The 16,749-nt window shown below is 39.1% G+C and overlaps 2 protein-coding genes across 3 annotated transcripts; one reads left to right on the plus strand and one right to left on the minus strand.

The window, feature by feature from the left end:
* Window positions 1-825: 825 nt before the first annotated feature.
* On the minus strand, window positions 826-5,917 carry LOC123956575 (small integral membrane protein 10-like protein 2A). Its single transcript, XM_046028839.1, has 2 exons — window positions 5,541-5,917; window positions 826-1,827 (listed from the first exon to the last, which is right to left on the minus strand). The coding sequence occupies exons 1-2, from the start codon at window positions 5,718-5,720 to the stop codon at window positions 1,807-1,809; spliced, it is 201 nt and encodes a 66-aa protein (XP_045884795.1). The 5' UTR covers window positions 5,721-5,917; the 3' UTR covers window positions 826-1,806.
* A 1,597-nt stretch (window positions 5,918-7,514) lies between these two features.
* rac1b (Rac family small GTPase 1b) lies at window positions 7,515-16,633 on the plus strand. 2 transcript variants are annotated; one of them, XM_046028828.1, is made up of 7 exons: window positions 7,515-7,847; window positions 10,548-10,619; window positions 11,187-11,304; window positions 11,541-11,603; window positions 14,686-14,845; window positions 14,948-15,126; window positions 15,625-16,633. In XM_046028828.1, the coding sequence occupies exons 1-6, from the start codon at window positions 7,813-7,815 to the stop codon at window positions 15,076-15,078; spliced, it is 579 nt and encodes a 192-aa protein (XP_045884784.1). In that variant the 5' UTR covers window positions 7,515-7,812; the 3' UTR covers window positions 15,079-15,126; window positions 15,625-16,633. The 2 variants fall into 2 exon arrangements, with proteins under 2 accessions (XP_045884784.1, XP_045884776.1); XM_046028820.1 differs by having other exon boundaries at window positions 7,516-7,847; window positions 14,948-16,633.
* The last annotated feature ends 116 nt before the right edge of the window (window positions 16,634-16,749 follow it).

Here is a 16,749-nt window from a genome sequence, read left to right on the forward strand (position 1 = left end):
TTACTGTATTTTTGATATTTTGTCAAGCACAGTAGTGGAAGGTGTAACAAAGCATTTCACTATCTGACAAATAAAAGCTTGAAACTTTGTTGGACATTTCCACTGAAGGTCTAATCAGATTCGAGGAGAGCTTGTGTTACAGCTCATAAAAAAAATATTATTCAATTCAATTATTCAATATAACTGGCTGATGACTTATGATATAACTCAACATTTCTGATATTTATTAAGAGTCTCAAGGAACTCTTATTCATTATATTTGGGGCGAGTTCTGTTTTTTCCTTCAGTTTCACGTTCTGAATCTTGAGTTTACTGATATACTTGCTTTGAAATAGAGAAACACTGATGATGTAACCATTGTTTATCTCTCAAATACAATTTTAAAGCACAAATCTGATCCTTCAAGATACGGTGATGTTAGGAATCTTTTCCTGTATGAAATGTAATTATATGCCTTGAAAAAAATTAATGGTACTTTTACTATTGTGCTATTTTTAAAAATGTTTGTATGTTTCTTGATCTCTGGTTCTCTGTGTGAAAATGAAGGAAATTTCTATTTAAATTCTATAAGTAATATAAAAATTCTATTGTATTTGTAAGAGGAAATAAAAGTAAAGGAGAAAATTAAGGAAGTGGAAGGGAGGGGGGGTTGCCACATTGTGCTGTTTATATGTAGTTCAAAGACTGTAATGTATAAATTTAAAAATAAAAGTTACTAAAAATATTCTTTGTAATACATTGTACCAGTCTCCTCCTAAAATAGTGCCAAAAATATGTGAAACTGAAAGGGATAAACTCTTTTCAAAGGGCAGTTAAGCAAACCTAGAAAATGAATGAATTATTTATTACAGTGACAGAAACGGCTCAGAATGGTGATTTCATTCATTTAATACTTCCCAAATGCAATCATCCATACCATCAATTCTGTGACTTCAAGCTCCCCGCCCTCCCCACACACACATTTTTTTCCCCACAGAAATAAAAACACGTCACAAATGCAAGTAACATTTTTCATCACCGACGCCTTTTTCCACGTGCCACTGACAATACAGAAACACGAGTGTGACGACCTGTGTGTACCAACACATAGAAGACATGCAGTGATTCCCTTTCAGACTGCATTTAATAACAGACTGTAATTTCCAGTAGAACAGTTGTGGTAGCTGAATGATTTCCCCTAAAACCTCTGTTGAAAAACTGTGTACTGCTTATACAGCTAACCCCAAACCTCAAATAAAGTATCCAGGCAGCATAGAGGACAAAAAAAAACATGCTTGTTTGTGTCATGCGGTGCAGATATTTACTTTTATAAATTAAAGTGAGATGTTTACACTGAGCGCCTTAAACATACATGTAAACAGTAGCTCCAAAGTGACAATCATCTGTTTTCATGATCAAATCCACGCCACTGTCCTCGATATCCAGAAAGAAAAGGCAGTGAAATTCACCCTTCATCCGACACAATCTCCAAGGCCAGGGCGAGCGGCCACCGAATCTCAGGTGATAGGTTAAAAGGGTGAATGTGAGGCATTACCACCACCCCCACCCTGACATATCACTGCTCAGCCCCGGCTCATTTTTGCAGACATCACTGCCGTCCGTCCCCTTCCTGCAAAAGGCACCGGGCTTGTTTAATGAGGGCTGACCGCAGCAACCAGCCGTGTCACTCTTTTGCATTGTCACACCAGTTTGCAGAATGAAGTGTCCTCTTCCTCCACATCGCTGTGCAGTGTCAGTTTTTATTTTTAAGAGGGCTGAAACATGGCAGTGCTCACAGTTTGTTGTCCAAACACAGGCAGTGGAGATTCAGTGGATTTCAATGTGGACCTGTGAAGACATGAGGAGGTTGTCAGGCAACACAGTACATGAATGGAGAAGACTGATATCTATTTTGGCAAATCCAAAAACATGAAATCATGAAAATGTTAACAGGTCATGTTTGTTCAAAAAGACGTAGTCTCGGTCCGGATCAAACTGAAGCATGGTTCGGTTTGTTTCTAGTGTGAAAGCATTTTTTAGATGGTTCGGACTTTCAGACTATTTACCATGGACGTCATTAGGCCTATTTTAGGGGGGCTGAAGCCACCCTAACATGGTCCTAAGCCCCCCCAAATAATAATAAGAAAAATAATTATTAGATTTAGAGTTCTTTTTTTTTTTAGAGATGGTATTTCTTAATTTCACATTTACATGAGCAGCTGGGTAGCATTTAAGTCACAACCTACAGAAGAACCAAGTCTGGCCTAAGTGAATTCCCTCCATGCAGCGTTGATGTATCTAAAAGCTAACATTTCATGGGAGTCGGGAACCATTGTATGTGGGTGGGACAAGATCAACGATATTGGACCCACTCACTTTTACTGTCTGTAATTCAGCGCATCAGTTTGTTCACCTTTCAGAGCGTCGTCAATCAAATCCATTCAACTTGAGAAATGCACTAATAGATTAAACTCTATTCTACAGCCGTCACTTTCACATTGACGCTTCTTCAAATCCGTTCCACTTGGCTCATTTAGAGTCCATATAAGTTAAACTCCATTCCTTGTTTTCACTACTCGCGCCTGCTACATTGCCACCACACAGCAACGTAAACAAAGCATTTTAGCATACCTGCTGCTCTGGTGTATTATTCAGCTCCCACACTAAAGCTGCTTTTTAAGTGAACGTTCACCTGATGCTTTTAAAGGCATCATGTAGTCTTTGTTGCAGCATTGAATTACACTAATACTATGTTGTTATAACACAGAGTTATCTGACATTTTTGCTAGACTAACGTTAGCTAGATACAGTTAAGTTAACATTAATCAACTAGAGTTAGCAGCTCTTTGAATCCTGGTCAATGAGAGAAGCTAGCTGTGGTACCAGTGCTAAATCTGATTCAAAAATAGACTGGACAAATCATATCAACAATTTGTATTGACTCAGCAGGGATGATATTCCATGAGAAAGTTGATCTACTGGAGAAACATATCTGAAAGTAACACAGAATGACTGAGAGCTGCACTGACTTAAGTTCTGTTGAGTTTTAGGTGTTGAGTTGTCACCTGCCAACTGAATGTTGGCATAAATAAAAACATTTTCACCAAAAATTGATGCAAGAAAGAAATTTGTGCAGAAAAATTCACCAGAATGCAGGAAGTTTAAGTGGAATTAAGTGTTTAATGCTCAAAATTTTACTGTTCTAATACAGTAACAAAAGATGTGAGTGCAAAGATTTTGCAAGCCCAAGTTAGGCATATCCTGGGGGCTAATGCTGCGTTCCAGGCAACTCGGAACTGGGAAATTTCCGACCTGCAACTAGAAAAAGTATCCTGGAAAACCACCTAAAGTCGGATTTCCTACTTGTGAAGTCGGAGAAAAAATATGTACACCGACTTCACGAGTAGCAACTGAATTACGTCACAAAACAATGTCAGCGCCCTTGGATGCACACATTGTAAATGGTAAACCATAAACTAAAAGGCAACAAAAAGTATATTTGCATTTTTTAAATTAAAATAATACATACATCATATAGTAAAACCTGTTCTGCATGTACATTGATGTAGAAATATGTTAGGCCTATTAGGTAGATGGCTAGAGTAAAGAATCTCATAAAGTCATCTTCTCTGCACAAAAGTTATTGTTAAAAATGGCAAAACATTAGGAAGTATAACCAACAACACTGACTGACTTGAGGGTTACCAACTGATGTAGGGGTACACAGAACTAGTAAAGTAGGCTATAGGCTATTTCTGTCAGTTGTTGCAGTTAAACTGCCATCATTTTAATTAACACCTAAAACACTGCTGAGGGTGCAGCTGGCCATGGTTTTAGTTCACTTTCGGCGTCATGCACCACCATGCACCTGGAACGCATTGAGGTCGAAGTTTCAACTGGGAAATATCCCAGTTCCGACCGGTCTCATACGCGGCATAAAACGGTCTCCTCAAACGGAGGTGCAGAAGGATTGCTTGCAGTCTTCTCCCCCTTTCCTGCCGGTGTTATACCGAAACACCGCCGACGATATAGGCATAATTTTCGCACATGGAGGACAGTTATTTAACGAATTTGAACTACCCTGTCCCAACCTTTTTATGTACAGTCTATGGTCCCAACGCGTCGGTAATAGACGCACTGAGATGAGAATGTGTTACGAGTAAAGTTTGCGGTGCAGGCAGTAGGCTAATGCCGATATATATATCCCATATAGTGAAAACGACATCTATATATTTCTCATTCAATCATTCTGGCCAAAGCTACCCGTGGAACTGTTCAACCAATCAATGTCAAGTAGGTAGGTAGGATATAGGGAGACGCAGCCCACATGGATGATGACGCAAGTCCCGTCATGTAGCCTAAAGTCCTTTGCTGCATAGGTGAGTGCAGTGTGAAACCAAACCAAAACTAACCGAATGTATCAAAACATGATGCTGAAAGCAGTGGAACAGTAATTTGACGACCAAGCACTGAAAGCGGTTGAAGTGTCAGTTAAATTGCAAACTATTAAAGTTAAAGCAATGGAGACAGTTGAGGTGTCAGGTGGTATTTAGGCCTAAGCATGGACAGCGATTAAAATGTCAGTTGCCATTTATGGAGTAAAGGTTAGCTGAAATGTCAGTCGATATATAAGATCTGAAAATTTCCTTTAATTGTCTTTCATTTTTATGTCAATTATTGTTTGTTTTTTCTCTCTTTTTGCACTGGAACTGAGCTACCATGCTGTGCGAAACCAATTACCACCATCACTGCATGGCATATGCAATAAAGTTAATACATCTCTGGCAATAATAAAGTTTCTATTTATCTATTCTATCTATCTGAAACAAATATACAAAAAACTATTTTCTTTCTTTTCTACTTTGACTTGTTTCATTTGAGAGCTAGGCCCATGAATCAGCAGAGTCAAGTTGCAAACTTTAGCTTGTTGCATATCAATCAAAATTGCAGTACAGAAATGCCAAATTAGCTTTAAGGTAGTTTAGAAACTGTACACCATTACGTACATTTTTTTCGACTGTAAAATATGTATCTGAAAAAAAAATCAAATTTAAAAAATCTAAGGCATGCATACATTTTGTATTTAGTCCAAGTATTCTGCATATTAATACATAATAATAAGTTGTTGCAGCCCTAATTAACTTATTTAGAGAATCTAATATTCGTTTACCCTCAGTGATGTTATTGAGGTGGGTATAATATTAGAAACACCTATCAGCATAATGCAATACAACATAACAGCAGTAAAGTTCTCTCTAAAACAGTTTCTGCACAAACTAAACATTAATACCTTCATGAAGGGGGGATTTATCGCAGGACTGTTGTATTAGACCCAATAACCTGACAACTGCTTTAAAATGGAGTTATAATCCATCTACTACTATTTGGAGAGGACAGATCTTTAAAACGCATCTCAGTGTGCACAATGTTTACAACTAACTTAACATAAAGGCCCTTTCCCACCAGCTGATTGCATTATTAACATTAACAAGCTGGCTGGCATTTGACAGCTGGCAGCTACCTTGTTTTACTCAAGGAGGAGTGAGTGTTTGAATAATTACCTGTAGTCTGACATTAAATATCATCGAAGCAACAAGGTAGATGTAGGGGAATCTGATTCGCAGTCGCCAAGCGAGATCAAAAAATATCAACAAAGTCCTCGTCAAGCCTTTGGAAAACACTCCGTAAGTCCGACCAGCGGAGCCCGAAAATCGGAGCACTAAATAAGACAGACCCGCCATACAAGCGCAGTCTGCCCCCGCGGTTTCTAATGTTACTGCGTCAGCTAGTGAAGCGAACAAACGAGGAAAGTGGTGGCTGATATGTAAACGCTCATGTTTCTATCGCTGACTGACGCCGAGCTCCATTGTTACATCGGCTGGTTGTGTTGGCAGAGCTGCTCCACCCCGACAGCTCTACAGATTCCTGCTACGGTCAATGGGAGGACTCATTACGGTGTGACACACACGGAAGTTACTGTTTAGATGGACATTCCGCCCTGACTTCAGACTCTCAGGCTGATGTTTTTTTAAAACTGTAAACCAGATAGTATTGTATGATTTAAATATATAAATATAAAAATAACTACATATAGCAAAATCTAAAATATTATGCTAATAAAATATTTGGAATACCTTCTTTCATACAGTCTGTGGTTATGCTACATGCTTATCAATATATTATATTATGTATATATGAGTTAATTATTGGCAAAAGTGTATGTCTGGAGTCAGTCCATTACTTTTTATGGATGGGGATTTTCCCCATTAATAACTGAAAAAATCATTTGTTTTTTAGACAAATAGTTTTAAAAATGTATTTTGGGTTGCTACAAACAATGATTTTCATTATAGATTAATCTGAGGATGTTTTAAATTATTATTGATCAAGCAATCATTTATGGTCTGTAAAATCACATTAAAGACAGCATCACAATTTCCCAATATCCAAGGTCATGTCTTCCAATATTTTGTTTTATCCCACCGTCCAAAGTATTAAATGAAGAAAACTGAAAAAAGCAGCAAGTGTCGCTTGCAAGAGGACGCTTGGCATTTTTGCATCATAAATGACCAACAATTGACTACTTATTAAAACCTAAGGCAGTTAACTTTCTGTCAATCGACTACTCAATTAATCAGCTAATCGAATATATCTATTTCAACACTAAATATCTTCATCCTGTAGTTTATCATCTCCTTTATCATTGTCAAATAATCAGCATCCATCCAGAATATGTTGTGTATATACAATATAAGATCAAATGGCAAAGAAAATTAAATATTCAGTCTTAATATCCGACTTAATCCAACACAGGTATTACAGGACGTAGTGCACAAAACGGAAAGGTCATGTATCAACTAACTCAATATATATTATAACCACACAGCAATAACTTATGTCACTTCAATTCTCCACAAAGAGGTACCCAAAAACATCTCCATCAGGCAAGGGTTACATCTGGTATGAGATTTCTGATCTACTTATTTAAGCATTTTCCTGATTATTTTTTCTCTGACAAAAGTACTACAGCTGAACCTGTTTATGGCAGACGCAACCATGATCCTAAAGTTCTATCATTTCTCAGCTATTTTGTAGCTTCAAATAAAAAATACACCTTTTTATTAGAATCAGACTTTTATATTACATACACATATACATAAGCGCTGCCCGGCAAGCCTTTTGTTTTACCTTGAGAGTCACCTGATTGTCTGTTGGGAACAGTGCACAGCCTGGAAGACAGAGTTCAGGGATACGACCATTTTTACCAAGCGCTTTCCTCAATCCGTGTCACACTCTGAAAAGTCCGTCTTACTAGTTATTTTCTTTTATCTTATTAAAGTGGCCAAGTTTGAGTGTGTTTTCAAAAGACTAATCTCCCGGCACATTTTGTCTGATTACATTCTCTGTATTTAGACGAACAGGTGAATTGCCAGGTGCTTGTTTTGAGGACGTTTCAGCTCGTCAAAGTGTCTGTGGGCGGATGTCAGCCCAGCGCGCCGGAAGCACCATCTGGTTGCGGTGGCTAACTTCATTTTTTTTTTCCCTTAGGGGTGGTGGCCGCTGTTTTGCTTCATAGCTTTCCAGATCGGCCAACGAAAGCATGGGAATGTTGCGAGCGGATTTCTGAGCAAACTTGTTTTAAAGTACTATATAAGTTACTTTAAGTTTCCCAGAAGCTGTTCCACTTCACCGGAGCTCCGCTGCACCCTAAAAGGCCGTCAGCCGACCGCAGTGAGGACGTTTCACCAGCGAGAGATTCCGGACAAAGGAAAAGAGTCTTGTTAGCTAGCGTTAGCTGGCTTCCGGGCTAACTTAGCATTCCTCTGCGGCGCAATGCAGGCCATAAAGTGTGTCGTTGTCGGAGACGGGTGAGTTAACCCAAACGAGCTGACTGCTAGTGTGTGCCTCCCGCCTGGTGTTTAACTTAAACAAAGCGGTGTCATCAGACCAGCTAACGATGAAGCCTTTTGCTTCTCATTTCTCATAACGGGTTAGCTAGCAAGCTTTAAGTTTCACTACCTGTTTATGTTACATACGTATTAATTAGTTAACTTTTATGTTTTGCTGATTCATTCGCCGTTACGTTAACTTGTATGGAGTATTATTGACATGGCAAAAAATAAAATAGCCATTATGGAAGTGGTTGGCTTATCTTTGACTGAAGTTATCCCGGTCACCGTGTTTTCCTCACTCTTGGGTGAGTCAGACTTCACCTATCCCGCTTAACCAGGTCTGGGTTGACTTTGGAAACAGTTCTGAGATTTGAAGAGTTCATTTAGCGCCTTGTTTGTGTCGGTCACTTCGTCTGTGTAACATCAATTCAGTGTTGCGTTATTACACACATGCGTCCTGTTTTGAGCTTTTTAAAAGTTAAAAAGCTGCAACACTGGTTGGCTAAAACTGACTTTCAGATGTGTAACAATATGTGGGAGGAAAAGACACTGTAGTAGGGTGTGGTGGATACCACAGCAGCAGAGTCACTGATGGACCTATGACTGTGTTTGGTTTATTATTTATGGGAAACCTTGAAGTAGTGTAGGGTTCATACTGAAGGATACAACGCTTAAGTTTTAATTTTGCACCTCCTCCAGTGATCCTGTGTGCATGTCTTACAAAAACAAAATCTGCTTTTGAAGGCTGTGTGAACATTTACTGATTTCTGAGTGTTTCTATGGTTTTGCACAAGAGATTGGCCAAATGCTTAATTGAGAAAATAATTGACAGATAAATCAACAATGAAAATGACTGTTGCCCTTGTTGTGAGGTTACTACATTAGACCCAAGCACAGTCATACAAAATAGAAAGTCTTGTCCATTTGTGGTGTGATGATATATATATTTTTAAGAAATCTTCAGAGCCAAATTATATGAACATTTTGAGCATTAAACACTTCATTTCCTGCATTCTGTTGATTCTTTCTGCATCAGTTATGCTGGAAATGTTTATATTCTTGTAAAACACTAAATTCAGGTGGCAGTCGACAATTCATATATAATATACTGTTATATAAAAATATAACGGCATATAATACAGTAAGGCTCTCAGGCATTCTGTGTTGCTTTCAGATTTGTTTTCTCCTGTAGATCAACTTCTCTCATGTAATATCATTCCTGCTGAATCAGCGCACATGTAGGCGAGATTTAGTCCCCCCCCCCTCTTTTGTGTCTTTTGTTTGGGGAAGTAACCTCTTTAAATGTGATTGTGGCACTTTTCACCTCAATGATAAATAATTAATTATAATTCCATTATTAACTCCTGGATTTTAGTAGCGCCTGTGTTTCAGCAGGTTTTCTGCTCATGTTCAAAACATCCTGCACATTCAGAATCTCTCCCATATACCTGTGCTCTCTGACATGTCAAGAAAAAAGTCGTAATATTATGAGACTAACGTCATCATTTAATGAGAATTCATAATGTTTTTTAAAAGTCTACCTGCACTATACTCAGCTGTGCATTACGTTATTGCTCTGCGGTTGTGGTAGTATCCCCTTCGACCGTCTGACAGACACAGATCCCCATTTGGTACTGTATGTTGGAATGAGCTAAGGAGGTGGAAACTAACTGAGAACACTTCTGATCAGGCAGAAATGTCACCACAAACTATGCGTGGGTGATTTTCTCTATTTTCATATGGTCTAATCATGGCTACTTGAGATATCCGATTGGCGATCTGATCACCAGGGTGTTACATTGCAGCATGCCAGTGAAATGCCAGTAAGGAAGAAATAGGCTTATTAGCTTTAAGAGAAACGAGCAGAAACATCTGTAAATGCACAGTGCAGTGTTTCCCACGGAATTAATGTGTAACTGTGGTGCCACACGCGCGCGAGGGGGGTGTGCAATTGATATTGACTACCAGCTATGTACAGCGTGCTAACCTTGACAACCCAGCTGTATTCTAACGTTAACATAGCTATCCTTATTAGCTAGGCTCCTTACATGCTTGCTTATAACTTATTTGAAGGTGGGTCTCCGACATTGACAGCATTGTGTTAAATAAATAGATAGACTAACATAACAGAGTTAACCTGGACGTATTACACCGGTTCCATTTCAATGTGTTTGAGAGAGAGAGAGAGAGAGAGGAGCGAATCTATACACTGTGATTTTTAATACAAGTGGCGGTCAGCGTTGATATTGTGGCGTGTCGTGGCGCCACAAATAAATCCATGAATGGGAAACACTGCAGTGTGGTGCAGATTCTAGAGACTGTTTATGTCCTCTTAGTTCTGATAGTGAGTTAGTTAAAATGGCCTTAATATTGGCGCATGAAAAACCAATCGCTGACCATCCCTTCAATCGTCAATAGCCGATACAATTGCCAACCACAAACCCACACAAATGTTAAAAATTGATGTGTGGTGTGATCGCATGTGAAAAGTGTCAATTGTGAGTCTCGTGAAACAGGTTTTCCCCTGTGACGTTTTAATGTAGTCACACCCCTAATATACAATCATGCTGAAAATGCACAGTGGCTTCTTTTTGTGTGCCTGTTGGGGGGTTTTTTTGTTTGTTTTTTGGTGGGGGGTGAAACCATAAACACATTTCCTCTCCTTCTCCCTTCCAGAGCTGTGGGTAAGACCTGCCTGCTCATCAGCTACACCACCAATGCGTTTCCTGGAGAGTACATCCCCACCGTGTGAGTATGTGTGTCTGCAGTCCACTGTGACTTAGGCATTTATTTATGTAAGACTATCAACACTACAACACACACTGGAAGTCTTATCAACACTAGCAGTCCATCATTTATCTCCACCCTTGTTTCCTATACAGTCACTGCATAATTAAGCTGGCATCTTACTCTTCATTTGCTTTCCTTCCTTCCTAAAAAGTTTACATGTTACCCTGTTGTTACTCTAACGAAGTTAAAAAAAAAAATTCTTTTGGGGGGAAATGTTGTGGGAACCTGCACCCTATCTGATTCTAGACCAGCTATGTAAACTATGTTGATCTGTATCACTGTCTGTGTGGCATGGACTGGCTCAGCAGGCGTTTAAGATACCAGATTTTTGTTCGGCAGAGCCAGATTTAATAAGCTGAGTCATTTTCAAGAGAGAGCTGAAGAGGGAAAAGGCCACAACAGATCAACTGAGAGCTTGTTTTCCATTTTAAGGCTTCAGTTTAATGTTTTTATTTTGCAGCATTAATATTTTATCCATATACTTTAATCCTGATGAGTTTATTCTCGCGTTGTCACTTCTGTCAGGTTCGACAACTACTCCGCCAATGTTATGGTGGACGGGAAGCCGGTGAACCTGGGCCTTTGGGATACAGCAGGACAAGAAGATTATGACAGACTCCGCCCACTTTCTTACCCACAGACGGTACAGTTGAAAAAACAGACAATGCTCTGTTATGTTTCACCTCTTGTGATCCCTTTGATGTTGGTGGTGCCCGTTATATAATCCATTTGGGTAGTCTGGGTGCCTTGAATGAATAAGGAAGTTAGAGGGAAAGAAAAACACAGCACCTTTGTGCTGCTTAGTTTCTTGTTCCTATTGTTCTTAACAGGAAATGATACTTACAGGCTCTGATTGCGTTATTTTCTGTTTCTTACCAGGATGTGTTTCTCATCTGCTTTTCGCTTGTGAGTCCCGCCTCGTTTGAAAACGTCCGTGCCAAGGTGAGTTGATGCATTACCAGCATGGTAAAGAGCATCTGCGTGGGTCAGTTTTATGTCAAGCATTTATTAGCTCAGAAATATTGATCTAATTCTTTACAGCTGCTTTATTAAGATTTAAAGTGTGTTTTTGTCACAAAGCAGAAGTTTGTAAGTATATTTTTTTATTGCATTTACCTGCCTGATGGAGTGTGATGGGGAAAAACACCAAAAATTACACATTAACTGTGGTTGGAGAACCTGCCATCAGATTTTATGGATGACACTGGTCTGGTTGAGAATGTCTGTGCCATCTAACGAAATAATCCCAGGCGTAGGCTATGTGCCATCGTGAGCATTTATACTTGTGCGTTGGTGTCTGCGCCGCTCAGCAGTTACACGGTCAAGCGCTAGTTGGCAGTGAGGCTTCTGTGTTCCACTGTGGTGAGTTTCTGTGAACAGCAGTTACTTTTAGTGAAATTACTAAAAGACAGAAATGAGAGATGTTGTCGGAGGAGATGGAATGTGGGACCCTTGAACCGGTTGAGACAGACAAGCCAGAAATGCGACGTTATGCCGACCCAAATACTTATGGCGCGTGTCACTGCGATATGTAGTTATGTTTTTGGGGAAGTTCGTGTAAGTGTACAGTGTAGGTTATATGGCTACTTTGTAGGTTATGGCATAGATTCGAAAGAGAAGTATACATTTACCTTCACATTAAACCGTCAACTCAGCCATTGAAATAATGCAGTCAGCATTTCTACAGAATTGTTACATGATGGACAAAAGCACTGTGCTGACAATAAAGTGAAGCATTATAACCACCGACTGACGTGTTTACTAATTAGTTAAATCACTTTGTTCTTCATGAGAATTATTTTGGCAATATAAGAAACCATTGTTACACAATTGGTCCACACTAGGTTTAAACAGGGCCTTTTAAAACACGTCACCCCATCAACAAAGCCTCCTACACTTATTATAATTCAGCGCTGTTTGGCCCGGCTTATCTTCACTGTAGCTCAGAGTAACATGAGACGTCTTTTGTGAATGAAGACTTTATAGGTGAGATGATGACTATAAATTAAAAGTATCGCAACCGAGCAGTCAGATTGAGTTTTTGTTTGTTTGCCTTAATTTTGCTGCGAGATTATCTGTTTTTTTTGTCTGTAGCAATGGCAGCAGAAAGAGCCGCACTCTTAACTGCTTTGAGAAGTACCGTAAAACTTGAATTAATAGTAGAGTCCCAAATAGCCCCCTATCCCATTTACTGGCCTGGTGTGGGAACACATTTTGACAAATAAACGCCTGCCTCAATTTAATACCTGGTCTGGTTTTTATAGATTAATACAAATATTAATGTTTAAAAGTATGATCAATATGTTCGTATGAATATGCTACACATCGTTAGATCGGTTAGATTCTCCACAATTCAATAGTTCAGTTCATTTAAGGGAAATGAAAAGCCCCAAAGTCTAATTCTTATAAATTTACCGGTGTAACCTGCCTGGTACAACAGAGGAAAGGAAAAAAAAAAGTGATTACTGCCGTTATCTTTGAAGCACTTGTTAAGTCTGTTCCTTGATTATTTATATTCCTTTAGTCTGTAAGGGTCCACCCATCAAAAGAATCAAAACAGCTTTTCATAAAAATTAATCCAAGTTGTGAATCCTGTCATGTGAAGTCCATCGCTCTCTGTCTGCTAATTTCTCTCATCCTGCACCGTGTTGTTGTTGAGATGTTACTTCAAAATAAAAGCGCATAAGCCGTCTGTCGGAGCTAGATCAAATGAATGCCGTGTATTTGATAATTTTTATACAAGTATTATTCTGTTTGAAATAAATGAACTGTTTGATAGTGGTTTCAGTTTTGTGCAAAAGGAATTAAAGGCCTGTCCCAAATATAGACAGTCAATTTAGTGATTTTTATCAAATAAAAGCCTTGGCTATTATTCAAAGTTTTACAGTAGTTGAGAATTAGTAACTCAAGGCAACTCAAAAAAAGCCGGACTAAAGCTAAAGTTGCTTTGTGTTATGGGACTCTTGTTGCTTGAAGTCATTGTCACAATAACAAGCTGAAACAATTTTGCAAACTGTGCTGTAGTTTGAATATGCAGAAAGTTCTGGTTTGCAGCATTTAAAGTAGCTATAATCAATATTTTTATATTAACAACGGATCACGTGACTATTTGTATGTGAAGGGACGAACCACAGGAGATAATCTGACCCCAGTTCCCATCTACGGAGGATCTTTTCAGCTCAGTTTTTGGTTTTCTGACCCACGACTTGACTGTTTTGTTTCACTCTCTCCAATGTCATAGCTTAATTTTCAGCCGCAGCAGGCAGCTGCAAAAAGGCTTTGTAAGGCAAGTTTATTTGTATAGTACATTTCAACAACAAGTAATTCAAAGTGCTTTACATAAACATAAAAGCAACATGGAAATATAATATAAAATAAAAACAGGATCCTTAATGAAGAAAAAAATCACCCTTTTCTTCTACCTGCTTTAGCTGTAGTCTCTTACTTAAACTCCCTACTGTGGGGAATCTTTTTGCTTGTACAACTCTTTTACTTAGGGAGTCTAACCCTAAGGGGATTCTAACCCTTATTCCTTATATACAGTTGTCACTTTAAATCCAGATTGGTACAATCGAAAGAGCTCTCTAAGCTTTTTAAATAGTGTTCACTGAAAATCTAAAGAAAAAGAAATTTTGTAGCGTCTTCACCAAATTTATTTCTGTAAACCCACTGTGACCTACCTGCTCAGCACCAAATAGCAGACAGAAAAAGGTAGCAACTAGCTGGTGAACACAGAGGAGCATTTAGCAGCTGAAGAGCCAAATATTTCCCTCAGGAGTTTGTGGAGACCAAAAACCGAGCTGGATGAGTGAATACTGGATACAAACGAACCAAATAAATGCTAATATTGCTTTTTGTGTCTGCTGTATGTGTGAATATATGTCAGGGTGTTTGTTTGCTTATTGCCCCCCCCCCACACACACACCAAAGAAGCAGCACATTCTAGAAATTGCATGTTCAAGACAACATGGACAGGTCTGGAAAGTCACAGCCCTAACCTCCCACTGTTATCATCTCTGTGCAGTGGTACCCTGAGGTGAGACACCATTGTCCCAACACTCCCATCATCCTGGTGGGTACTAAGCTGGATCTGAGAGATGACAAGGACACCATGGAGAAGCTGAAGGAGAAGAAACTCTCTCCAATTACATATCCCCAAGGACTGGCAATGGCCAAGGAGATTGGTAATGACACTTGTCAGCTTTACTGAGTTTTCATTGACTTTTTTTTTACCCTGCTGAAATATTTAAAGAAAAAGAAGCTAAACAGTGCCCCCCCCCCCCCAGGTTCCGTCAAGTACCTGGAGTGCTCAGCCCTGACTCAGCGTGGCCTTAAAACTGTGTTCGACGAGGCCATCCGGGCCGTCCTCTGCCCTCCACCCGTCAAGAAGAAGGGGAAGAAGTGCACTCTCCTCTAAGACTTCCTCCACTGGGGAAACGGTTACAGGGGAACATGACCGCTAGTGGTGAGGGTGGCTAAACGACACAGGAGAAACACACCAGTATACACACAAAAACAATGTACTTCAGATTCTTTCCTTCCATACGTGTAGCTACAGAAGTTATACCAACTGTTTTTCATGAAAAATTTGACATAGGGTCAGATTTAGGAGAAGGGGTTGGAAGGTTATAGACCCTAGTTCTTTCCCTACAACATATACTGTATAGACAAGTGAAATGAAATTCTCGAGGCCTTCTAAAATGGATTGGATGTTTTTGTAAAATGGACTGTGGAATGTTTTCAATTTGTTCTTCCACTGGTTGTCAACCTTTTTTTGTTTACACTCTTGTTTTTAGTGGAAGAAATATTGCCAAATACATTCTGCAGACGTGCTGTATGTTTTAGCCGAGAAGAAAAATCTTTCGTTACATTGTCTCAAACCTTCAAAATACAGCTGACAGTTTGCTGTCCTGTGCTGCTGTTTGTTCAGCTCAGTGATCAATGGCATTTTATTCATTTTCAGTTTCACTGTTTGCGAGGGGCCGTCGTGTGTCATGGCACTGTCGACAAGGAACTTGAACTAACCACCTGTGAAGTTCTTTCTGCCTCAAATTAGTTGTTTTCAGTCGGTTAGCTTACATTCCTAGCACATGATTTATGTTGATTCATCCTCGCGGGTTGACTGACGCCTGAGACAGGGAACCGATCTTCTGACACCGACAGTGCTATTAATTCCTGGACAAAAATCTAAATGATCCAGTATTTTATGTGTGTGGCTCCAATTGGACCTGTCAAGTTTAAGGTATTGTTATCTTAATTTTTTTTTTTTCCCTCTCTGCAATATTTCCCCTAGAAGTGTCTCACCTGTGTAGCTGCCCAGGAGTGCAAAGCTGAAAACTTTATTAGATATTGGATTAGAACTGTTTAGGTGTTTTGGTGGCGGGGAACAAGAGCACCTTTCATGCTCTGTGGGCATTTATCAGAAACCTTTTGTGCAGCACATTTTGATTTTTAATAGCATCACTACTGGCTAAGCAATGTCACTAAGAAGAGCATTAATGCCTGCTAATAACAGTAACAAAGCTACTGTCAGTTATGGTGTAGTATACAGTGTACTTATCCTTTTTGTTATAATCATGTGATTTGACTATTTTGTATCTTTCTTCACAGAAGTTACACTTCACTCACTGTATTGTCAAACTAACACTATGAATATCCTTTTGTTTATTACCTCTACAGTTAACGCTACCTTAATCTCCCTACAAGCCTAGCTTTTTGTAATTAATGCTGATAGCATGTATGTGCAACATATACTGAAAACTAAGATTAGAATCGCTACGGTTATATTTTTTGCCTATTTACAAAATGTATTTGAACTACTAGATCAGGGGTTAAGTACATGTTGCTCATCTGTATTGTATTCAGACATCAAGCTGTGCTTTAATTCAAGCCAATGTTGTGACTCTTTAGTTTTATGGATAAAAAGCTATTGTCACTTTTTTGAAAAAGCCAATAAATTCAATTAAAACATACTATTCTGCTGCTTTGTTTGAAAGTGCAGACTCCATTTTCCTGATGCAACACATGTACTACAAACATAAAAATATGAAATAAGGGTTGACTGACACCTGTTTTGTTGAAGCGTGAA

Source organism: Micropterus dolomieu, linkage group LG02 (assembly GCF_021292245.1).
Source record: "Micropterus dolomieu isolate WLL.071019.BEF.003 ecotype Adirondacks linkage group LG02, ASM2129224v1, whole genome shotgun sequence".
Classification (NCBI taxonomy): domain Eukaryota; kingdom Metazoa; phylum Chordata; class Actinopteri; order Centrarchiformes; family Centrarchidae; genus Micropterus; species Micropterus dolomieu.

Bases quoted from the DNA above. Each gene is read 5' to 3' on its own strand.
- LOC123956575 (XM_046028839.1), bottom strand. From the start codon at position 5,720: ATGGCGGGTCTGTCTTATTTAGTGCTCCGATTTTCGGGCTCCGCTGGT. The intron at 1,828-5,540 runs GTAATTATTCAA...ATGTCTTCACAG, and splicing joins TATTTAATGTCAGACTACAG to GTCCACATTGAAATCCACTG.
- rac1b (XM_046028828.1), top strand. From the start codon at position 7,813: ATGCAGGCCATAAAGTGTGTCGTTGTCGGAGACGG. The intron at 10,620-11,186 runs GTGAGTATGTGT...CACTTCTGTCAG, and splicing joins GGAGAGTACATCCCCACCGT to GTTCGACAACTACTCCGCCA. The intron at 11,604-14,685 runs GTGAGTTGATGC...ATCTCTGTGCAG, and splicing joins TTGAAAACGTCCGTGCCAAG to TGGTACCCTGAGGTGAGACA.